Raw genomic sequence first — 25639 nt, forward strand, 5'->3', positions numbered from 1 at the left:
GTTGGAAAGGGCTTCTCTAGGTATAGGGACCTTCTGGGTTCCCTTCCAAATTTGTTATTCTGTGGCTTTGGGGGCCAAGGGCAGGCAGTGGAAGGGGCAGCTTGTGACTTAATAATTCCTGGCCCTGCCCTTGGCCATCCCACCCTAAGTTGGCAGAATGGGGGCTCCTTGGTATAAAGAAGTGCCCAGCCTTCCCATTTGGGAAGAAAGTTGGGAAGTATGATTAATTTGGCAAATCAAGTGAAGTCCATTGCAGAATTAGTGAGTCAGTCCTTTTATGAGGAACTGCACTGTACAGACACATCTAAAATGCAAATCACCTGCAGAAATTGATTAGTAAAAGGCATGAAAGCTTTGCCTCAATAGGCCAGTCAGTCAATAAACATTAAGCACCTACTATGTGCCACACATTGTGCTAAGTGCTGGGAATACAAAGAAAGGCAAAAGACAGTCCCTACAAGGGAGGAGGTCATGGTTCAATGGGGAAGACACCAAGTAGATAACTATGAACAAAAAAGAAGGAAGAAAGGGAAAGTAAGCAAGAGAGGGAGGTAGTGTTACTAGGCAGTGGGGCAGAGTGGGAAGAAGTCAGATCTTAAGGTGGAACAGACTGGTTCTCCACCCCTTAGTATCTGTGTGACTTTGGGCAAGTCCCTTACCCTGACATTGTTTCCTCCTCTGTGGAGCAGAGTTCCTCATCCACACCCTCCCCACCTCATAAGAGAGTGCAGTCTTTATCAGAAAACACTGTGTGGACCTGAGTAAGGAAACGATCAGAGCTCAAGCAGGGACTTCTCCTTTCCGGTTAGAAATTAGCCTCCAGCCCCAGCTCACATGTCTCATGGGGTGGGGAGAAGGCAGGCTGCAGGGGCACACACAGGATGGGCAGCAATGGCCAGGAAGAGCTGAAAACAAGTAAATGCTTTGGACAGGAAGTCCCAGGAGACAGGAAGACATTCCCCAGTCCATCCTGACCCCAGAGAGTGGTAGGGAGGAAGGTATGAACAAAGACTTCCCCTTGTAACTAGAGGTGGTGGATTCAAAAGGACTTTGAAACACAAAGATGAGGTGGGGAGGAGGGTGTGCTGGGCATGGCAGATGGCTAATGAAGTGACAAAGTGGAGAGATGACATGTCAAGAATAGGGAACAGGCAGGAGGAATCCAATCTGGCTAGAACACAGAGTACAGGAACAGGAGCACTGGAAAATAAGTCTGGGAAGATAAGCTGATGCCAGATTGTGGAGGGCTTTAAATACTGAGTTTAGGAGTTTGTAGTTCGAGCCAGAGGCAATAGGGAGCCACAGGAGACTTTTGAGAAGGGGAACGACATACTTGGGCTCATGCATTAGGAAGATCATTTGAGCAGCTGGGTGGAAGGAGAGATGGCGAATGAGGAAGAGAGAATGGGAGCAGGAAAACCAATCACAACCCTATCCATTGAGGTAAAGATGGGATAGTCGTCATATGGGTGGGAAGAGGGACCAGATGGAAGAGAGGTGGCAGAGTTAGAAGCTACAGGACCTGCCATCTGATAGGCTATGAAGGGAGGGAAGCGTTAAGGCTGCTACCAAGACTGTGAATTGGGGTGACTGGAACAAAGCTGGTGGCTGGGGAAGAAGCAGGAAGATGTGTGGAGAATTAGAATGTGAAAGTGAGCTCCTTGAAGGCAGCAGCTGTCATCTCCCTTTTAGCGTCCCCCATGCTTAGCACAGAGTAAGTGTTTAATGAATGACTGTTGACTTGGTGACAAAAAGAGGAGATCTATTTTGGATCTGGCCATTTTAAGAAGCCTGTGAGATGAGGCCTCCATGAGAAGCTGTCCAGTGACAGGAGACTAGAGTGTAGGAGAGAGTTTGAGCTAGATGCTCCCTGTTCTTGACCTTCTTCCCCCCTCCCCCTCCCCCAGGAGTTGGATGTTTCTTCTCCTTTAAGCACTGCCCAGAATCCTCTGCATTTCTCATAAGTTCTGTGGAGGACTCTATATATTGTGACAATGATTTCAGACACCTCCTTCAGCACAACCCTGTGACAGATTAGGATCGAAATGACAAAAACCATCCCCTAGCTCATGGATGGGGGAGACAGTGCTCAGACCTGTGGCCAAAACATCTGATAAACGCACCATTTCCCAAACATTTCCCAGGGTTCCAGAGAACCCTGCTCTTTCGCCAAAATGAGGGAAGCAGCATATCCATGAGAACATTTGATGCTAGCAATATTTTCCATCTAAAATCGTAAATATGAAATTCTGTCTGAATCAAAAATAGAAGATGCAGCTTTGCAGTATGGAAATGGACTGAATGTGTTCTGCTGGGTTCCACATTCCCTTCTCTGCTTCTGGACGAGCACTTGGGCGCTCTGTCAGTTGACTCCAAGTCCCAATGCTGGCTAGCAGCATTGACAGAGTCCAACAATGACTTTTCCCTTTGGGTACATGTGATGGTGAGTGTGGGACTGGGGACAGGTTCTGGACAGGCAGGGCAATAGAAAGAACAACACATTGCCCTTAGAGTCTCAGGACCCAGGCTTGCACTCTAGGTCACAGTCCCCTCTGTCCTGATTTCCCCCTACATCAGTGGCCCAGCTTCCCCTTTGTACAACATAAGGACCATGCTCACTCCATGTTGATCTATTTTGGGTGGAAATTATGCCTTGTGGGTTTCTTGCACTTCCCTCTCATATGGCTTTAGGCCCTATAATACTGCAAAATGCCTATTTTCTGTAATGTGGATAGGGATGAGAACATGGAAACCAGCTTCCTGTGTGTGGGCTCTAGCTGCTAAGACAGACCCCAGCCCTTCCATTTTCACAGTGGTGTGGTGGGTGTTAACCAGCCCGCTTGTGGGGAGCTAATGAGAATCAGCAGCTTAATCTCCACACGCAGCTAGGAAAATGTACCAGGAATGTTCCTGGCTTCCTAAAGTCTGCCCACATTGAATCTCCATGTTTTTTCATGAATCCCAAGACCACCCGATCCCATGATCCAGAATCAGAAGTTTGGAATTGGCTTCTTGACTCAACTGCTGACTTAAGCCATCTAGAACCCAGAAGACAGACAAAGGTGGGACCCACCCACAAGGAGATCATTAACAGGGAAGACAACATTGATATCCGCGCGTACAAACTGAATAGAGAGCCATGAAGTAGAAAGAGGTCTGGGGAACCAGGGCATGAGCAGCTATGGGGCAGGTCAGGAAAAGCTCCAGGCATAAGATGGGCCCTAGGCTGAGTCCTGAAGGAAGCTGGGGATTCCTAGAGAAATGCATTCCAAGCATGGAGGAGAGCCAGTGCCAAAGCGCGGAGATGGGAGATGGAGGACTGTGTGTGGTCCAGCCAATGAGTCTGTGTGGCGAGAGCAGAGAGTGTGTGGAGGAGGGTGATGTGGAACAAGGCTTGGATAGGTACCAAGAAGCAATGAAGATAAGGATTTATGGAGCATTTTGAGATTGGCAAAGTACTTTACAAGTGTGATCTCATTTTATCCTCAAAACCACTCTGGGAGGGAGGTGCTATGATCATCCTTCCCATTTACACTTGAGGAAAGTAAGACAGGCAGAAGCTTGTCCAGAGTCACACAACTAGTAAGTGGCCCAATTTGAACTTAGGTCTTCCTGACTGCGGATCCCACACTCTACTCCCTGAGTGAGTAGTTACGGAGGGGACTGGTGGGTAGTGTCTGTGTCCCTGATACATGCAAGATATTGAATATCTAATGTCTAAACTAGCAAGAGGGCACATAGGTGGCACAGTGGATAGAACACTGGACTTGGAATCATGAAGACTCCTCTTCATGAGTTCAAATCAGGCCTCAGACACTACTTGTGTGACCCTGGGAAAGTCACTTAATCCCATCTGCCTCAGTTTCCTAATCTTCAAAATGATTTGAAGAAGGAAATGGTAAACCACTCCAATATCTCTGCCAAGAAAACCTTGAAATGGGGTCACAAAGAGTTGGTCACAACTAAAAGGACTTAACAACCACAGGCAAACTAACCACATCTTCACTAAGGGCAGAACAAATTGTGCCCATGACAAGTGGCAGGAGACATTCTTCCTAATAAGCTATTTGAGACTGGCCCCTAATGAGCCACTGCAACAGGGTAGGATTGTCTGGGTATGGGCTCATGAGTGCAGCCCAACACCACCAGGAGGGAGTCCACTGTGGATGCCTTCCCATTTAAAATAACACTTCTTGCTAATACAGAATGAAGCTCTATTGTTCTGGAACTGCTGCCATCCTAGAAATTTACTCAAAATTCAGTTCCCTAGGGAAGATCCCAGATCACCTTGCCTTTGTTGAAGCACAGTGAATACCTGTCTCCCTCTGAAAAGTGAAGGGTCAGCATACCAGGATTCCATGAGTCTCCTTGAGCTGGTGACCAGAGCCCTGGTTGTGGAGTCAGAGTCTGCACCTCAGCTCTGCATCGTGCTCCATCTCTGAGAGATGTGACCTTGGCCAAGTCCCTTCCTCTTTCTCTCAGTCTTGGTTTCACTACTGTAAAATGAGGAAGTTGGACTACATCTTTTCTAAGCTCCCCTTCCCTTCTAAATCCCATGATTCATGGCAATTGTTCTGACTCAGAATGACTCTACTCACTCCTTTCTCAAAATGCTAAGTGCTCAGAACTGAGCATGTGCAGAGGTCCATGGGCGACAGGTGAGGGTACCCAGAGAAGTCTAAGGAATAGATGTGCCTCCTCAAGGGCTTATGGTCTCACTGTGCTAAAGAACAAGATGTCCCTGAAAGTTAATGGTGTAGGCACTGCCACGAAAACCTTGTGCCTAGTGGTTTGAATGAGGAGTGTAGACAGTGATTCAGTGTAGATGCTGATGCAGCTCTCAGGCTGCAGGGCACGCCCATTGGAGCAGATGTCCAAAGACCTGGCTTTGAATCCTGGCTCTTTTAATTTGCTACAATGTTGTCTTGGGCAAATGACTCACCCAGTGTCCACTTGTGTAAAATGGGAATTGGGGAGGACTGACCAGATGGCCTTTGGGCTCTCAATCTCAGAGGTTCTCCTTACCCACCTTCTCCTGGCACTGAGATCTGTGGCTGGCTGTGGTTATGGATGAATGGATTCATTGGGTGTTCTCAGGTTCTTTTCCTGGTCATTGCCTTATTTCTTCCTATGTACTGAGGGTCTCTGCATGGCATGCCTCTGACTGAATTATGTTCTCCACTCCTCCCAACAGAACCACACCTGGGTCCCTGATGCCTTACTCTTTAGCCTTTCTCCCTATCAGAGACATTCCTTTGTGACACCCAGAACCACTCCCCACCTCCAGCCCATCCAAGGCATCCAGTCTCCTTGAGCCCCCTTCCCTGATCAAAATATAACTTCTGGACAAGATTTTAAACTTGTTCATCATAAGACGTTTATGACTATGTCACTTCCCTATTCAACAGTCTTCATTGTCTCCCCTTTAGCACAAGGATTCAATCTGGACTCTTCCTGTGGGTCTTCCAAGCTTCCCAGCATCCCTGCACATCACTCTCACCAAACACTCTGTGATCCAGCTACTTTGGCCTACTGGCAGCTCTTCAGCTGAGACCCTCCACCTCCCATTTCTGCCCTCCTGTCACCCATTGCTGGAATGAGTCCCCTCCTAGCTACCCCCTCCCAAAAGCTTTGGTTTCCTTCCAGAATCCTCTCAGCAAAGGCTTTCCTGACCTTCCCCTACTCTCCCATCAAAACACATTGCATTCATTTTGAAAAAATTCTGCATAAACTGATACGTGTAGATGCTGTTAGAGTATAAGCTTCTTGAGGGTAGGATGGTCTCACTTCTATCTTTGTATCACCAGGAGATTGCCTCGTGCCAAGCACATACAGTAAGCACTTAATGCTTGCTGATTGCCTTAAGTCCATACCTTCTCAGAAGAATACTAGCAAATACTATATATAGTCCTGGAAGGCTTGTCAAGCCCTTTGTATGTGATCCATCTCCTTTGATCATCAACAGCATCACGAGGTCAGTCAGTGCTATTACCAACCACAATTTGGACATGATAAACTGAAGCACATAGTGTTGAAATGCCTTGCCCAGAGCCTCCTAGTACCTGCTTGAGGTAGGATTCGACCTCAGGCTTTCTTGGTTCCCACTCCAACACTCTATGTCCTGGCCACCTCGGCATGTAGCTTTGCCAGAGGATAAGGTCTCTGAGCAAGGGAGGATGCACTTGGGGGCCATCTGGACCTTCTTTGTATCCTCCCAAGTCATTAACAACAAAACGATGATGATGATCATCTTCACAATCAATTGCAATTAGATCTTTAAAATTTGCAAATTATAAGATGTAAATTATTTAACTTTTTGGGAAGGTAGGTCACAGTACAAATAGTCCTCTTACACACACACACACACACACACACACACACACACACAAAAAAAAAAAAAAACTGAGGCTAAGAGCATTTGGCTGATTCTTCCATGGCCACACAGTTAGTGATTGTCAGAGGCAGAATTCAGAGGTCTTAAAGAAACTGAGAATCAGGGATCAGCCAGCTAAGAAATATCAAAGGAAGGATTTGTCCTCAGCTCTTCCTGCATTCCCATCCAGCATCCTCTTTCACACTCTCTGCCTATGGATGACAATACTGGCTACATCCATCCCTATCAGGCTCTCCATCAGAGTCAGGTTTGAGTTCAGGCACCTCCCTCCAAGCCCTTTCTTTCCCACCACCCCCATTTTCCTCCCAAAGAAAGCACTCCAAGATCCTGGTTTTTGCTGTTTTGCTTAAGCCTTAGACTACAGAGTTTCAGCAAAAAATAATGTTCAGAAGGAGAGACTCAAGGAAGAGGGACCTGTCTAGGTACTTCCTTGCCTCAGATGTGCTCTGGCTGTAACCACAGAGGACAAGCAATGACTGATGCTGGAATGCGGTGGAGGCTTCCTGGTCAGCCTCCCAGTGAGCCATTCAGTTAGTTATTCAGCTCCCTCCCTCCCTCCCTCAATGAATTGTCCCAGCCCCAACTTCCCCTCTCAATGGAGCCAGCTGACGTGGCTGTTACAAATGTAACAAACACCTACATATTTGTTCAAAGACCACCCTGGATTATTACTGAGCTTCCTTTTTTATCTCTTGTTATTTATAAAAGTATGATTCACCTAATTATTTTGAGATAGAGAAATGTTGCCTGCAAATATTGAAAGTTGCAGTTATCTTCAGCATTGGTGGAAGGAAAGGGGGCAAAGGCTTCAAGGGGGCAGGGGGAGGGCAGCATCTGAAGGAGAGTGAAGTCATTTGGCTCCTACCTAGCCTGCCTCATCAGCTTTCCATCTCAGTTCTTGCCTTCAGTATTTCAAACAAGAAAAGGTGTGTCTGGTCCTCCGGTCCACTGCCTTCTGTGCTGTTAGAGTTCTCCCGCTGAAGGTCTCAAAGAAGCTTTTTGAGAGCAGGGAATGGATTTGATTTTGCCCTTGCATCCCTAGCACTCAGCAGAATAATGTCCTCTCAAAAGGCACTCAAAGGATCATCAGGTCTTATCCAGAGAACTAGGCAGCTTGGCAGATAAAGCGCAAACTTGGAATCAGGAAGACCTGAACTTGAGCTTCTAGCTGCCTCAGTTTCCTCAACTGAGAAAATGTCAATAATAACAACACTGATCTTATTGGGGTGATTTGCATTTCTTAAATTTGTTCAGTCCTTTTTCAGTCATATCCAACATTTCGCGATCCCATTTGGGGTTTTCTTGACAAAGATTCTAGAGTGGCTTGCCATTTCCAGCTCATTTTACAGATGAGGAAAGTGAGGCAAATAGAGTTAAATGACTTGTCCAGGTTCACACAGATAGTGTCTGAGGCTAGATTTGAATTCAGATCTTCCTGACTTAGGGACCAGTGCTCTAACCCTTGCATCACCTAGCTGCCCTAATCATAGTGTTAAATTGCCTTTTATACTTTTTACAGATAGTCAGCTAGTCAATACATATTTATTAAGCACCTACCACAAACAAGGCATTGGGCTATGTGCAGAGGACACAAAAATGAGTGCGTTAACATCTGCCAAGTTCTAAACATCTGACTGCCCAAAGAACTATATAAATGCTAGCTATTATTACTAGCATTATTTTAATAAATGAATTCATTAATTAGTTGATTGTGCCTGAGAAGACATTGAGTACAACTCCAATCTGGAGAGTGTAAGTGACTTGCCCACTCTTCCATAGGTAGCAGTGGCCAGAGCTAGGACAGGGACCCTGGCCCTCCGACCCCACATCTAGCAGTCTTCCCACTGTCTGATTCTGCATCTCAGACTTCAAATCTGAAACTCTTTTCATGCCATCCCCCCCAACTCCTCTCACCAACAGCTATGGAGAAGAGAGGATATGTTCCTCCTGGGTGAGGGACATGGCAGCTGACATCTGGCTGGTGAAACCCCGGAGATGCCTCAGAACTTTGTGGTCAGACCTGGGAAAAGGGACATGGGCAGTTGGTTCTGGGCAGTTTGAATGTACAAAGGTCCTCTCTACAGCTGGTGACCAACCCTAAGTGGGTTGTGTCGTGCCACTCTAGGGAAGGCCCCTTCACACCCTGGGGAACATAATCATTGTGTTTCTTATGACCCAGCATATGTGTGTGTGTTTGTGTAGTGGTGTAGTACGTGCATTGTGGTATTGTGTGGTGTGTGTTTTTGTGTGTTTTTGTGTGTTTTTGTGTGTGGTATAAATGTAGTGGGTTTTGGTGTATGCATGTGTGTAGTGTATGCATCATAAGATGTGTATGTGGCATGTGTGTACTATAAGGGTGATATGTGGCGCATGCATCATGGGTATGTGGGGTGCGTCATGGTATATGTATGGTGTGGGTGGGCATGCATGTGTGGTATATATATGCACATGGGTCTCTAATGTGTGTCATGAATGTATGTGTGTTGTATGTGGCTATGGCCTTGGAGGCTGTATGCTTTCTGGTCTGTACATGTGCCTGTGTGCATGTATTTGTGTGCCTGTGCCTGTGTAATACATTTGCTATACATGTGTATTTATGTGGCCATGGTGTGTGTGTTGTGTGGAGTACACATGCCTATATGCACATGTGTTGCATGCCAGTGGTGTGTTTGTGGGGAGGGTTATGCATTCTGTGTGTCCGTGTATTTGTAAATATGTGGTCTGTGTGTGGTATGTAGGATAATACACATGTACACACATGTGCATCTGTGTTATGTGACATATGCCTGTAGACATGCGCATATGTGTGCATCTGTGTTATGGGTGGTGTGTGCATGTAGACATGCACATGTGTGTGCATCTGTGGTTTACATCGTGTGTTTTCCTTTCTCTCTGATCTGTTCTTCCACATCAAGAGCTCTATTAGGTTCAGAGAATTAGAGCTAGAAGGAGCCTTAGAGGCACCTGGTAGCAGAGTGGATAGCGGGTTGAACTTGGAATCAGAAAGGTCTGAGTTAAAATCCTGATTTAGACACTTACTAGCTGTGGTGACATTGAGCAAGTCATTGAATCTCTCTAAGCCTCAGTTTCCTCATCTGTAAAATGGGGATAAGAATATAAGAATATAACAATAAGGGGCAGCTAGGTGGCGCAGTGGATAGAGCACCGGCCCTGGAGTCAGGAGTACCTGAGTTCAAATCCGGCCTCAGACACTTAATACTTACTAGCTGTGTGACCCTGGGCAAGTCACTTAACCCCAATTGCCTCACTAAAAAAAAAAAAAAAAAAAACCCAGAATATAACAATAACTCAAATGCAATGATCCATATTGAGAGTTGGGCACATGTCAAAGCCTTCATTTTTGCCTCTTTGTGTCCCCTGCACATAGCCCAGCGCCTGGCATGCGGTGTAGGTATCTAATAAATATTTATTGCCTGGCTGACTCTATGCCAGTGATGAGGCTTGCTATTATCCTAGAGGAAATGTGCTAAATATAAGCAGAGTATAAAAGGCTATTGTGGCTAAAGGGATGCAGAAGGCCCAGGTTCTCCTCAAAGGATCAATGGCAGAATCAGCAGAGCTGGCTTTCCCATGTCCCAAAGGCAACAAGACCCTCATTTCTTTTTTAAATTTTTTTAAAAATAAAATTGGATTGTTCTTTTTTTCCACATCATTATATTTCCTAATGTATTTCACACTCCCTCCATAACATAATAATAAAGAGAAAAAACAGGGGTATGCAGTAACAGCAATACTGTTTAAAGAACAACTTTGAATGACTAGGTCATTTTGACAATTATAAAGACCCAAGTTAACTGCCAAGGACCTTTGAAAGAAACTGCTCTCTGCATCCAGAGAAAGACCCTCATGTCAGTGGGCTCTTGGTCATCCCATCTTGTGGAGAATTACAAAGACCCCAGTAACCTGAGTGGTTGCTTCTTCAGAATCATCTGTTGCAGAAGATGAAGCAGAAACATTCAAAGAAGAATTCAGTCACCCCTGCAAATTAAGTCAAAACCTATTCTAAGACTCAGGGCCTTCAGGGCCTTCAGTGCCAATGTTGGCATAGCGCACAAGATGCTTTTTTAATGTAATAGGATTTTTTTTCAATTACATTCATTTGTTGAAAGATTTTGAATTCCAAAATTTTCTCCTTCCCTCTCTCTTCTCTCCTCTCCCCAACACAGCAAGCAACCTGACATAAGTTATACAGTAAAATCATGTTAAACATATTTCCCCATTAGTCATGTTGTTAAAGAGGAAGAAGAACAAAAGGAAAAAAAACTATGAAAAAATGTGAAAATAGTATGCTTTGATCTGCATTCAGGCTCCATAGTTTGTTTGTTTTTTAATTTTTTAGCTACTTTATTCTCCCCTTATTTCTTTTTTTTAATAAACATTTTTATTTAAAGTTTTCAGTTCCAAATTCTATCCCTCCTTCTCACCTTCCTCCTCCCTTCCCTGAGGCAGTAAGCAATCAGATATAGATTATACATGTGCAATTGTGTAAACATTAACATATTTTGTATAAGAAAACTTAAAAGAAAAAAATGAAAGAAAGTGAAAAATAGCATGCTTGGGTTTGTGTTCAATCAATATCAGTTCTTTCTTTGGAGGTGGATAATATGCTTTATCATTAGTCCTTTGGGATTGTCTTGGATCATTATATTGCTGAGAATAGCTAAGCCATTCATAGTTCTTCATCAAGCAAGATTGCTGTCACTGTTCACAATGTTCTCCTGCTTCTGCTCCCTTCACTATACATCAGTTCACATTAGTCTTTCTGAAATCTTCCTGCTTGTCATTTCTTATAGCACAATAATGTTCCATCACAATCATATTCCACAGTTTGTTTAATCATTCCCCAATTGATGGGCATCCCTTTGTTGCCCAATTCTTAGCCAACACAAAAAGAGCTACTATAAATGTTTTTGTACAAATAGATTTTTTTCTCTTTTGGGGGATGTCTTTGAGATCTAATCCATGCAGTGGTATCACTGGATCAAAGAGTATGCAGAGTTTTATAGCCCCTTGGGCATAATTCCAAATTGTTCTTCAGAATGGCTGGATGGATTCACAACTCCACCAACAGTGGATTAGCGTCCCAGTTTTCCCACATCCTCTCCACCATCCAACATTTTCCTTTTTTGTTATATTTGCCACTCTGATAGATGTGAGGTGATACCTCAGAGTTGTTTTAGTTTGCATTTCTCTGATCAATACTGATCTACAGCATTTTCATATGATTATGGAGAGCCTTGATTTCTTTGTCTGAAAACTACCTATTTAGATCCTTTGACCATTTATCAATTGAAGAAAGACTTGTATTTTTATAAATTAGAATCAGTTATTTATACATTTGAGAAATGAGGCCCTTATCAGAGATACTTGTTTCAAAAATGCTTTCCCAGATTTCTGCTTCCTTTATAATTTTGGTTGCATTATTTTTGTTTGTACAAAAACATTTTTATTTTATAGAGTCAAAATTATCTATTTTACATTTTGTTTTGCTCTCTATATATATTTTGGTCCTAAATTCTTCCTCGGTCCATAAATCTGACAGATAAACAATTCCATGTTCTCTTAATTTGCTTATGGTATCATCCTTTATGTGTGAATCATGTACCCATTTTGATTTTATTTTAGTATACAGTATGAGATGTTCATCTATACCTAGTTTCTGCCATACTGTTTTCCAGTTTTCCCAGCAGTTTTTGTCAAATAATGAGTTTTTGTTCAAAAACCTTGGATCTTTGGGTTTATCATAAGCTAGATTGCTGTAGTCATTTACCATAGTATAATTTATACCTATTCTATTCCACTAATCCACCTCTCTATTTCTTAGCCAGTACCAGATTGTTTTGATAATTGCCACTTTATAATAGTCTGAGATCTAGTACTGCTAGACTACCTTCATTTGCATTTTTAATTGATTCCCTTGATATCCTTGAGCTTTTCTTCCAGATAAATTTTGTTATTATATTTTCTATACCTATTAAATATTTTTGATAGTTTGATTGGTACAGATTCCATAGTTCTTTCTTGGATGTGGATAGCATTTTCTGTCATGAGTCTTTTGGAATTGTCTTGTATCATTATATTGCTGAGAAGAGCTATCATGACACAATGTTGCTGTTATTGTGTACAATGTTCAACTGGCTCTGCTCGCTTCATCAGTTCGTGTAAGTCTTTCCAAGTTTTTCTGATAATCTGCCTGCTCATCATCAGAAGAGTTTTAGAAACTTTTTAGAAATGATTAAGAATGAAAGAAGCAGGGGCAGCTAGGTAATGCAGTGGATAACGCACCAGCCCTGGATTCAGAAGGACCTGATTTCAAATCCAGCCTCAGACACTTGACACTAGCTGTGTGACCCTGGGCAAGTCACTTAAACCTCATTGCCCTGCAAAAAAAAAAAATGAAAGAAGCCAAAGGTTTGCAAATTACCTAGAAACATCATGCCTATATATGTTATGAGAACTTTAAGAAGAGAATCAGTTGGCACTGGATATAGCAAACATAAAATGACATTATAAAAGATCAAGTAAATAAGCATTTATTAAGTACCTACTGTGTACCAGGAACTGGACTAAGTGCCAGGGATACAAAGGAAGGCCAAATCCTCAAGGAGCTTACAGCCTACCATGAGCAGACAACATGCTAACAACTATGATCAAACAAGATTGTGCAGGACTAATTGGAGACAATCTCAGATGGAAGATCCCAGCAAAGACTTGAGGAAGAAGCTGAGACTTGAAGGCAGCCAGGGAAGCCAAAAAGAGCAGAGATGAGAAGAGAGAGAATTGTGTGCAGGAGGGACAGCCCGTGACGATGCCCAGAAGAGAAAATGGATTCTGTTTTAAGGGATGGGAAATGCCAAGTTACTAATATGGGAGGCATCTCTGCATGTGCTATCTGTGTGTACTTTGAGAATTAGCTACTTAGGGCAGAGATCAAAATCAATAGCCAATCTGATGCACGAATGTACACGAGAAGACATGGCATGTAATCAAAGCAGCTCTGGAATGACCCATCTTCTCACTCCCACATATATTCAGTTGCCAAGTGTGGTCTCTTCTGTTCTCAAACATCTCTTGTCTCCATCCCCTTCTCTCTTCTTGGGAAGCCTTGCCAGCACCCAGCTCAGTCCTCTCACCTGAGCTATTGCAGCAATCTTCTGGTTAGACTCCTTGATTCTAGTCTCTCTTCTCTCTGATCCTTCCACCATACTGATTCCAAACTGCTCTCCCTAAAGCAAAAGACTGGTCAGTGACTTTCAGTGGCTCCCCATTCATCCTAGGATGGCATACAAAATTCTTAGCTCAGAATTGAAAGTACTTTACTATCTGACCTCAATCTTCTTCTTCAGGTTTATTCCCCTTCATCCCTCTTCACATATTCCATGTTCTAGCCACTCTGACTAGCTTGGCAGTTCTTCTATCATCATCATGCCCTTGTACAGTCAGTCCCTTGTGCTTGGAAAGTCTTCCCTCCCTACAGCTGGTGCCACAGTGGATAGAGCACTGGGCCTAGAGTCAGAAGACCTGAGTTCAAATCTGGCCTCAGACACTTGACTTCCTGTATGACCCTAGCTGGGCAACTCACTTAAGTTTTGCCTGTCTCCATTTCCTCAACTATAAAATGGGGATAATAGCACCTACCTCATAGGTCATTGTGAGGATTAAGTAAGATAATATGTGTAGAGCACAAATGCCTGACACATAGTGGGTGCTATACAAATGTTTATTCCCTTCCTCCATTCCCCACCTTCCCTACTTCCAACTAAGAAAATGTATTCTTTTCAATACTCATCTGAAATACCTGTTCTGATGCCTCTAATTGTTACTGCCCTCTCCCTCATGTAATCAAATATATATATATATATATATATATATATATATATATATATATATATATATATATATATATATATATATATGGACATGTTTCTTCCAAAAAGTATAAATGCCTGGAAAACTTTTTATTCTGCTTTGTATCCCTAATGCCTAGCACAGTGCTTGATACACAGTAGGTATATAATAAGTGCTTGTTGACTTGAACAGGATGCTTTTAAAAGAAAGAAAGAATTGGACACAGGAACAGATATTGTAATGGACTCACCATTTCCTTAAGAAATTTAACCAAAACAAATTTGGGAGCCACAGCAAGGAGCTTAAAATAGCCAGGGCACTCTCAGATAAGAAATACTGATGAGGAGCAGCTAGATGGTGCAGTGGTAAAGCACCGGCCCTGGATTCAGAAGTACCTGAGTTCAAATCCAGCCTCAGACACTTGACACTTACTAGCTGTGTGACTCTGGGCAAGTCACTTAACCCTCACTGCCCTGCCAAAAAAAAAAAAAAGAAATACCGATGGTTGTGTCTGTGTGTGTGTGTTTGGTTTTTTGTTTTTTTGTTTGTTTGTTTTCCCCCAAGCATTAGTACCACAGAGGAAGCTTCACAGCGTATTGAATGGACCCTTTGTGGAGAATAGTTAGAGTTCCATGGGATGAGTGGCTAAACTGTGATGAGGGTCATTGGAGCCAGTGCCCACATCAGTAGTGAATTCATAGAGCCAGCCATCAGAGAATGTAGAGGGCACTGGATTCAAAGCTGCAGGTGTGTAGACAGAAAGGGACACATACATGGATAAGCAAAATACAGTGTTAAATGTGATTGTGCAAAGGAGAACCCCATTCAAAGAAGGATCTGGGAAAATCTAATGAGAGAGAATGCCTGCAGCCAACATAACATACAATTAGGATCTTCTGTCTGGAATGGGTGCACCTTGCTTGAAGGTTTTCTGGAGGCAGAGCTATGGAGGGGTGAGTATGTTCCAGACATGGCCAATGGGCAAATGCTTGGAAGTGTGAAACAGCAGGATGAGCTGGACAATAGCTTGTTGTTTAATATGGTTAGATGATAAACTTAAGTGATATAGGCTTGTGTGTGGTATTAATTTCAAGGCTAGCATAGACACTGATGTGTTTTATGAGGTTAGATGGAGTGGCTCCTTGGGCAGGCAGGTCTGGAGGAGGTCACCATATTTCCCATTGGCTAGAGTCATGCCTCATGAGGTAACATTTGTCCCAGGCAACCTTAAACAAGAAATGTGCATAAGGAAGTCCAGTGGTTAGTTTACTATAAATATTAAATAGAAATGGTTTCTTATTTCCCATCAGCATATCAGAAAGCTTGCCAGGCATGTTTCCAACACCTGTTCCACCCAGCCCTTCCTGCCAGGACTTCACAGTGTCGAAAACGTTCTGATGTGTGAAAAGCTTTTTTAAATATAAGAAATAAAATTATTTTCAGCTGGTTGTCAGGCAGTTGGCAACAGGCTTGGGAAATGGAAGGCTCTGCAGTGTTGCCAATGCATGGTGGGTCAGAGCTTCTGGGCTCGGCAAGAGGCTGTGCTGGTATAGCATTTGATAGAAGCTCAGACCGGGAAGCAAAGCACTTCAGTGACTGTCCTTGACCATGCTGCTCCAGGAGCTGTCCAAGGTCAGCTTGAAGATGGGCAGGGGCGGATCTTACCCCCTCTTGAAGCAGCTCCTTCCAGTCTTGGAGAGCTCCTATTGGCACTCGCTTTTTCCTCACATCCTGCTAAAATGGCCTCTTCGTAACTGCTACCTATCTCTCCTGGTTGCGTCCTCTGCAGCCAAGCAGAATGAGGCTAATCCTTCTTCCATGCAGCAGTCCTTCAGATCCATGCAGCTGCTGACTTCCCTTCTCCCTGGGTTGCCTCTTCTCCAGGTTAACTCCAGGCCTCAGCTTTGATATGAGTGAGGTATGCTGCAGATTGCAAGTACTATTAGCCTCATCTTTTCTGTTGGGGAAATCAGGGTTCAGAGATAAGAGTGAGTTGCCCAAAGGCCATAGTTACAGGTGTTGGATCTCAGACACAAAGCTCTGGATTCTGATTCTCTTCCTCTACCGTTCTTTCCCTTAGACTGCATGGTCCAAAGGTAAGACACATGAGTCTAAGTTATATTAGTAGCTACCTAGGATTTCACAGCCTCAGAGATGACTAAATAATGAACTTTGGTGCCCAAGTTCCGTGATGCCTAGACAGAACGCTACATCAGAGCATCAAGTCGTGTAACATGGTTAGAGTGTTCAGCAAGCTCTGAACTAGACATTGAGAAAGCTCCTATCGTGGAAGACCTGAAGCCAAATTCCTGCTCCGTGGTGGAGCCTGAGCCAAGTCCTTCCATCTCTGACCATTAGCTTCTAAACCAGTGAGTCCCCGCGCTTCTATATTTGTATTCCCAATATTTAGCATAGCCCCTGGTACATAATAAGTCCATAATAAATAATAGATGTACATGGACTGACATCTGTCAAATATGGCTACTGCTGTTTACACTCCTTAATAATGGTAATGGCTGGCATTTACATTTTGTTTTAAGGTTCTCTAACTACTGAATACTATCTTATTTGATCCTTGCAATGTTCCTGTGAAATAGTCAATACTGATGCTAATCCCATTTTACAGATTGAAAAACATGTTCTTAGAAGTTAAGTGGTTTTCTCATGATCACAGAGCTCAGCAGTGTCTATGGTGAGATTTAATGCCAGGTCTCTCTGACTGTAAGAAACCACAGAGGTCATTTAGTTCAAGGGCTTGTGCTGAGGAATGTGATATGAGCTATAAGAGGTTGTGGTGGGTGGTCCATTAGCGTATGCCCCTTGTGTTTGATAGGCAGGTCTCTAGTGGGTCATTGTCTTCTTGTTGTGGTTTCTTGCTCCATTGAGAATATCTGATGAGGCACCTGGGGAGCCCTCGGGACTATGCCTGCCAGCAGTCCTGGATGCAGCCCTTCTGAGAGAAATCCCAGCTTTTTTCCAGCACATGCCCCCCTCCCCCTCCACCAGCTGCAGGCATCCTCCCCATTGGGCTTCACCCCTGTTGGAAACTCAGAGCATTTGAAAAAGAAGAAGGACTTTGAAGGAAACATTATGCACAGTGACAAGAGGCACAGACAAGGTCTGAGCTAGCCCCGAGCACTGGAAGGAGAATGACAGTCAGAAGGACACACATGAAAGAGGTGGAAAACGACTGATGCAGAAGTGTGGCAGAAAGAACACAGATCTACAGACAAAGGCCCCGGGTGCAAATGTGGATTCCGCCACTCACAGAGCCTGGCTGCTGTTGGGGGAGGGGGCGCTTCACCTCTGGGCCTCAGCTACTTCATCAGTAAAGTGTACTACGGATTGAACTAAATGACCTTGATGGTTTCTTCCAGCCTTAAAGAGGTGAAGGGCACCCCCGGCCTTCTGAGTCATATGTGCAGAGAATGGCCACCTGGGTTCCACATAAGGGGCCAGCACAGCTGCAGAGCACCACAGCTCAGGCCTTCTCCAAGGACAAGGCAGCAGGAGGATGGTCCTCTGGTCCTTGCCCTAGGCTCCATCGGGCACTAGAGCTTGCCTCTCCCTCTCTGGCTCTCCTGGAGATGAGCAGCTCATCGCCTCACTCTCTGCAGAGCATTGGGGTTAAGAGGCAGGAGTAGGCTCCCTTCTTGCCTCATCAACCCCCTCTGAAGGAGAGAACAGGTTAAGGCAGATGTCAGCATTGAAGACGTCTGTGTTTCAGGGAATTATGAGCAATTTCATGTTGCTTGGACCAGCTGTCTGTCACTTTCCAGTGAGCAGTTTAAAATAGAAATGCACACAGAAACACCCATGAGTGGCAGTTTATTAATAAATCGACATGCAGTTCAGAATTTGTTCTTCCTTTTCTTTAAAGGTAAGACTCAACTAAGCAACAGCAAGGAGGGAGCAAAGGGGGGGACAAAGGCATACAATCTTTAATTGCTGCAGCAATGTTTGGTGAATTCCCAACTGCTTCTATTAAAGGTATTTATTAAAGGGTGTGGGGGGGGTATAAGCATGTGCTAAGAGCCTACTGTGAACCAAGCACATGCTGAGCTCTTTATACATCTCAAATAATCCTCACCACAACCATGCAAAATAGGGGCTTACAGTTGAAGACACTGAGGCAGACAGAGGTTAAATGATTTGTTCAGGGTCACCCAGTTACTAAGTGTCTGAGTTAAGATTTGAATTCAGGTCTTCCTGACTCTGGGGCCAGTGCTCTATCCACTGAGCCACCTAACTGCCTACTATATGCCAAGTGCTAGTGATAAAGAGATGCCACAAAATGGCTCCCATCCTTAAAGAACTTATGTTCTGTGGGGGAAGGGTTATGGATGGCAACACGTACACAGATAATTATATATGCACATATATGAATACATATACATAGATGCAGAGGAATGTAGACATACTCAGTTGAGGAGGGAGAGGATAATAACATCAGAGGGAACAAACAAGAAATCCCATTGGCTAAGGCTTTGAGCTGAGCCTTGGAAGAAATCAGGAATTCTAAAAGATGGAGATGGGGAGTGCCATCCAGTCATGGGGAATAGTCTATACTAAAACGCAGAGGCAGGAATTGGGAGGTTTGGTTGGCCAAGAGCAGCCCAAAAAGGTTCCCACAAGAATAAATAAAGCCCAAAAGGTAGACTGGGTAGGCAGATTGTAGAAACCTGTGACTGGCAGGCTGAGGGATTAGACTCAATCCTTTCTTTATCTTAGGTAGCGGGGAGCCCCTGAAGGTTCAGGTCTTTGTCAAGTTGGGGAGAGATCTAGAGGCAGGCAGCCTGGACTCTCTGCAGGGCAGAAATTGCTCTCATACCCTGGCTTCCCCCAGAACAATGCACTTGCTCTTTGCTCTCTGGATGAGGAAAGGTTTGGGGAAACTCTTGAGCATCAAACAAATTGGTGCTCATGATTCAGTTTCTTCTTGTTGTTGGTCTTTTTTATCTGCTTCCCCCCATCTAGTCCTCCTTTATCTTCCTCCTGGCCCAGATCAGGTGCTCTCCCTCCATGCAGCCATGATATGGTAAAGGCCCCTACCAGTGGTTCTCTGTCCTTTGATAGGATCATAGCTCTAGGTCTGAAAAGGATCTCACAAAGCATCTAGTTCACCCACTACATTTCACAGATGTGGGAACTGAATCTCAAGGATGGGAACTCACTTGTGCCCAAGGTCACAAAAGTAGAGAGCAGCTGAGTGGGAACATGGCCCAGGATCTCTCATTCCAAATCCTACGCTCTTCTCTGTGCACTGAGCTAACTTTCTAGATGCCTCCTGCTCGATTTAGTCCTTCCCTATGTGGTGATCATCCAACTTTTATAGGAGTTAACTGTGTGTTTCCCACACCCCATCCTCTCAATAGAAGGTAAACTTCTTGAGGACAATGCACTGGGCCTTATTTCACTCTTGGTACCCAGGACCTTGAAGAGTAAGTGTTGAATAAATATTTTTTTGAATGTAAGCTCTAAGCAAGTATCACTTAGGGTACGGCTGAGGTAGCAGCTAGGCAGAAAGACTGGAAGAAACAAGAGAAATGTCCTTCCCCTCCCAAGACCAAGAGAGATCATCTCAGGCTGTGCCCCTACATGGGTAAAGGTAGATTGGAGTCAGGCAAAATCAGATCCAAGGGGAAAGTCTAAGGTGGCCAGAGGGGGAGGGGAACCCAGAACAGTGCAGAAGGAACTGGAGGTAGAGGCCAGAGGTGTAGCCTACAATGGGAGAAGTTAGAGGAAAGGGACCAGCAATTGAAACTGGCATTTTACTGTTCAAGTGCCATGATTCAAGTGTCATAAGCCCCTAGTCAGGTGGGAGAAAGGAGTGAATGGAGTCCAGGAAAAGGGCCATGCCTGAGGCTCACAGTGAAAAGACAGGGAAACAGAGGCCATCTGAGCTCTGTTAAGCTCAGGCCGGTACTTGGTTTAAAGTCACCGGATAAGAGTCCTTTAGGCCAAGTCTTGCAATATGATCTACTGCCTCGTGGAACCCAGGAGAGCCCTGGATAGGAGAGGGAGACCCTCTGAGGGGAAATGGGTCCCAGCTGTGCTCCTATATTTGGATAACAATGTGGAACAGGGGAAGAGCCCTGCATTTACAATCAGGAGCCCTAGGGTCAAAGCCCAGCTCTACTGATCTGAAATCTCTCCAGTCCTAAGGGAGGTCATGCTTCTCTGAGTCTCAGTTTCCTCTCAATTAAGATTGGATGCTGGGGGGGGGGGCAGCTAGGTGGCACAGTGGATAGAGCACCAGCCCTGGATTCAGGAGGACCTGAGTTCAAATCTGGCCTCAGACACTTTACACACTTACTAGCTGTGTGACCCTGGGCAAGTCACTTAACCCCAATTGCCTTACCAAAAAAAAAAAAAAAACAACAACAACACAAAAGATTGGATGCTGGGGCAGCTAGGTGGCGCAGTGGATAGAGCACTGGCCCTGGAGTCAGGAGTACTTGAGTTCAAATCCGGCCTCAGACACTTGACACTTACTAGCTGTGTGACCTTGGGCAAGCCACTTGACCCCCATTGCCCTGCAAAAAAAAAAAAAAAAAAATTGGATGCTGCTTGTGATTCACACAATCCTGAAGGGCCCCTGTGAGGATCAGAAGAACTAATGGACCTAACACACTTTATAAACCACAGAAGATGACCGAAATAGTGATGCATGACTGGTATCCTGAATGCCGTGTGGTGTGGTTCCAAGTACCCTGGGATGGAAGCTGGGAGACCATAGTTCAGGTCCCAGTCCTGCCTCTGATGAGTTGAGTGATCTTGGACAAGTCATTGCCCCTCTCTAGAACATAGTAAAATGCAAAATGTTAAATGGCATGGTCTCTCTAAGGTCCCTTCTGGCTTTAACTCTTCTTTGACCTGTGATTGTGTAGCCATGACTCTTATGTGTTCTGATTCCCCCCCCCTCCCCACGCCCCACCCCATGCCCCCAGCAATTATCCCAAAGAGCTGATTGGATTGATTGCCCTTGGCACATGGGCTGGTCTTAACTAATTGTTAACATCAATAGCATCTTCTTCATGGGGCGGGGGTGGCTTTCCCACATTAGCCTTTGTAAAAATCCCTAATTTGTGGGGCAGCTAGATGGCGCAGTGGTTAAAGCACCGGCCCTGGATTCAGGAGTACCTGAGTTCAAATCTGGCCTCAGACACTTAACACTTACTAGTTGTGTGACCCTGGGCAAGTCACTTAACCCCCATTGCCTGCAAAAACAACAAAAAAACAAAAACAAAAAATCCCTAATTTGGAGGGCAGCTAAGTGGTGTAGTGGATAAAGCATTGGCCCTGGATTCAGGAGGACCTGAGTTCAAATGTGGCCTCAGACACTTGACACTTAATAGCTGTGTGACCCTGGGCAGGTCACTTAATCCTTATGGCCCCACCAAAAAAAAAGAATCCCTCATTTGTACTTTTCCAGAGCACTACCATAGAGACTCATAGAGACTGGGCAACTAGATTTTGTTGACGGTCATTTTAAGTCTTACTAATTTCATGGGAACAAAAAGAATTAAGACATTTGAATCATATCCCATATTTCCTACGTAAGTCTAAAATTGTACCTGGATATTTCCTCATTTGTGGTAACATTTACATTTTTGAGACATGCTGTCTCAAAGTTATTATTATAATTTCTGGAGATCTGATAACTTCCTCAGGAGCCCTTCTCATTTCTTTGAGAAAAGTTGGCCTCCCCACCAGCATAATGTCAAAGAGACTTCATGGACTTACCCCTCGGCATGGTCTTAACTGATTAATCCCCACCACCCCAACCACACACTCACATAAAAGCACAAACAGCCCGTCTTTGTATACAAGATTCAGCTTACCATTACCTTCCCCAGGTCTGGGAGGTTTCCACTTAGCAAAGCACAGATCTTTTAAAGAGATCTTTAGCTCTGGCCAGTCCTCCCTGGCCAGCTAGAAGGGATTTAGCATAAAGAAATCCATCCAACCCATCCATCTTTGGCCCATTGTAGTCTTGTTCTCCCAGTGTGTCACCTGAATCCAGACATGCAGTCTCTGGTTTCTCACCCAGCTGAGCCCCAGGGAAATAGTGCCCTCTCCATATCCTCTTCATAAATATAATCCATAGCAAGTTTCTCTGGGAAAATGAGTCTCTTGCCCAGCAGATGCATTTTGGGGAACCCTGGGTTTGAATCCTGCCTCAGATATTCAGTATCTGACCCTGGGCAAGTCACTTAACATCTCTGAGGTTCAATTTTCTCATATGAAAATGAGGTGATTGAACCAGATGGCTTCTCTAAATCTATGGTTCCCTGATTCTTGCTGGTACTACCAGGGCTCTTGTTCCAGATCAACAAGTATTTATTAATTGTACCATGTGCCAGACTCTGACTGACATTCTGGGGATCCAAAGACAAAAGTGAAACATCTCCATTGAGGAGATACACTGATTTCCCCACCAAGGGCTCATCAATAACATTTATAAATTAGATGAAGGGAGCTTCCACACAAGTCCCAAATGCTAGGCTTTGCCCCAGCTAGTCAAACCCAGGTCAATTTTCAGCACAAGTCTCAGAAAGTATTTCATCCCTTCCTCCGGCATGGATTAAACACCTATGGCACACAATAGGGGGATTCAATGAGATTTTCAACTCTGCCCCTGCATTTTGGAGAGTAGTTGGCTGGATAGTCACAGGTCCCCATCTGAGATTCTGTTGTCATGAAGCTTGAATGGAGAAAGAAGACCTGTTCTTGAAGAGCTAGAGTCCAAAATGGATAACCATTAATGCTAAGTGAAGTCAGAGAATGCAGCAGACACTTCTAGCTGGAGAGTTCAGTCAGTATATGAAGGCTATAAGATTTCAGCAGGCAGAAATGGTGGGGGCCAATTCCAATCATAGGAGATGAAGGAAGCAAAGTGTATTTCTTTCAAAGAATACTGATTAACTACCTCCTTTGTGCAAAGCAGGGTGTTTTCCATGTGTCCAGGAGATGGAGAATAGTTCTGTTTTCCCACAATGTAAAGGAGCTGAGGGGTGTAATCAGAAACAAGGGTGGACAAGCCCCCTTTTTATTTTATTTTTGGGGGGGGGGCAGTGAGGGTCAAGTGACTTGCCCAGGATCACACAGCTAGTGTCAAGTGCCTGAGGTCGGATTTGAACTCAGGTCCTCCTGAATCCAGGGCCATTGCTTTATCCACTGCACCACCTAGCTGCCCCCCACATGCCCTTTTCAAAACTATCCTGATGCTGTAACTTAAATTCTTCTTTGTGACTGCATATATTTTGTGTCCAGTTCAAATTTTTTTTAATTTAATTTAATTTTTTTTTTAGTGAGGCGATTGGGGTTAAGTGACTTACCCAGGGTCACACAGCTAGTAAGTGTTAAGTGTCTGAGGCCGGAATTGAACTCAGGTACTCCTGACTCCAGGGCCGGTGCTCTATCTACTGTGCCACCTAGCTGACCCTTGAGTTGTGTTTTAAAGGATGTGAGGGACTCTAGAAAGAGACAGGAGGACATTGCAAATATAGAAGACAACTTTTGCAAACAATTAGTGCTGGTGGGCGAAGGGTAGGTTATAGACACCCGGCAGCCAGCGGGGAAATTTGAAATAGCAAGTAATGAAGAGGAGTAATTGTTAGCTGTCTGGCACCATTACTTACCCTAAGCCATCCTTGTTCGAGTGCCATGGAGCTCATAGTCTGCTTACTTTAGGAAGTCTTAGCTGGGGGGTGGGGTGGGAGGGGGCCTATACATGGATGGCCACGGAAGTCCTTTGGGGCTCTGATATTTCAGGACCTCTTGTAACCACTCCCTCCAAGCCACAAGAGGTGGAGTAAGAGGGACGGGGGACGTCTTGGCTTTGTACATTCCTATACTCATCCTTTTCCAGCCCAGTGCTGTTTGACACCTAGTATGTCAGCCATATGGAATGCAACCCTAAGTGTTTCAGTTGCCTTCCCTCTCTCATTTTAAACATTTATTTCTGATGTTGTTCTCTTAGCAACACAATTCCAGCTGTCGCCGGCCAGTTAGTGGGCTGATGTGCCAGGGCCATGCCCCTTAGTGCCAGCATACTCCACTTTAGGGTCAGTGCTTCAAGCCAAATGGGTATGCAAATGAGGAAATGTCCTTCTCCCCTCCCCCACCCCACCCCACCCCCAAGCTCCGAAATACAGATGGGGTTAAGCTCTGACTTGACTTCCTCACTGGAACCTTCACAAAAACCTCCATGCTCTCCACATGTCACGTTTCACATCTGCCCTTTTATGGAGAAATGCTGTGGGATTGTTGCTATTTTTTTTTTACTCAGCCCTGGAGATGTTCATTTTTGTTAATGGCGCCGCACTCCACGAAGTGGCTGGATTGCCTGAGTTTTCTTATTTCTCTCTGAAAAGGGGAACAACCCCCCCCAAGTCATTTCCGGCAGTGTAATCGCCCCAGTGGGGATGCGGGGGAGAGTCGATGGAGCATGTGTCTGATTGCTTTCCAACTGAAATATGGGTCACGGTCGGACGTTCTGCGGGGCGGATTCGCCTTGGTGCTTTATGGTAGAGATGCCCTCCAGACACTTGAGTCTTTTCTCCTCTGACTTTTTCAATATCTCCTCAGACAGGCAAACAGCACCAAGCACTTCCCCCCTCCCCCTCCCCCTCGCTGCTCTTTCTTTCATTTAAAGAAAACACCTAGTTGCTTTTTCTCATGAGCCCCTCTAGAGTTAGGGAGAAGTTCTCTGCTGCCCACCCAGACCGAACCCTTCCTGTGCTTGTCTCCCCCACTCCCTACAGCTGGCTAGCTCCAGCCAGCTCCTCGGTCCTCAGCCCCAGCCCTGCTGTGTGATGCGACGCTTTCCTGGTTGGCACTCCAGTTTGCCTGCTCGTACATGTGAGTCTTGCAAAAGCAGGCTCCCGTCTAGTCTCCAAGGCTATAGCAGAGCTCACATGACCGGGACAGTGAAAGACAGCCAGATTTGAGAGCGGCCCCAGTCTCCGCCCGGCACGGCACGGCGGGCTCCCAGCTGACAGACAGAATATGGGGTGGGCTTTGTCACCAGAGCGCTGGGGCTGGCGTGCCCAGCAAGGCTCAAGATTGCACCGTGCCCAGGAACCTGCTGCCTCTTTCAGGGTGCAGGCAGAAAAAACCCTGAGAAACTGGGGTGCCCCCTCTTGTCTCCCGGCCAGCCAAGCAGGCTCTGTCGTGCAAGGACAGCTTCTAAAGTAAGGGGGAAGCATGAAGTCTTTGTTAAGCGCCCTGACAAAGAAGGAAGGTAAGGAGATGTTAGAGGGACCCTCCGGTAGAGGAAGAGATCGACCAGAGGCTGGGGGGTAGGGGGAGGCAGAGCAGCGACTTCTTAGGACAGACCTGACTGCTCAGCGGGGATGGTTCTAGCCCTTT

General features: G+C 45.0%; 1 protein-coding gene across 4 annotated transcripts in view; it reads left to right on the forward strand.

The window, feature by feature from the left end:
- The window catches only part of SHANK2 (SH3 and multiple ankyrin repeat domains 2), a 692308-nt gene that overhangs the window by 222742 nt on the left and 443927 nt on the right, over positions 1-25639 (forward strand). The window contains exon 1 of one of the 4 annotated variants that reach the window (XM_043971953.1): positions 24903-25511. The exons of 2 other annotated variants lie outside the window; for them this stretch is intronic. In XM_043971953.1, coding sequence (XP_043827888.1) covers positions 25475-25511 — 37 coding nt within the window. In that variant the 5' untranslated portion in view covers positions 24903-25474. Of the gene's footprint in view, positions 1-24902; positions 25512-25639 lie in introns of those variants that run through there. One more of the 4 variants, XM_043971954.1, reaches the window with a different exon arrangement.

The sequence above is a fragment of the Dromiciops gliroides genome, chromosome 6 (genome assembly GCF_019393635.1).
Source record: "Dromiciops gliroides isolate mDroGli1 chromosome 6, mDroGli1.pri, whole genome shotgun sequence".
Lineage (NCBI taxonomy): Eukaryota > Metazoa > Chordata > Mammalia > Microbiotheria > Microbiotheriidae > Dromiciops > Dromiciops gliroides.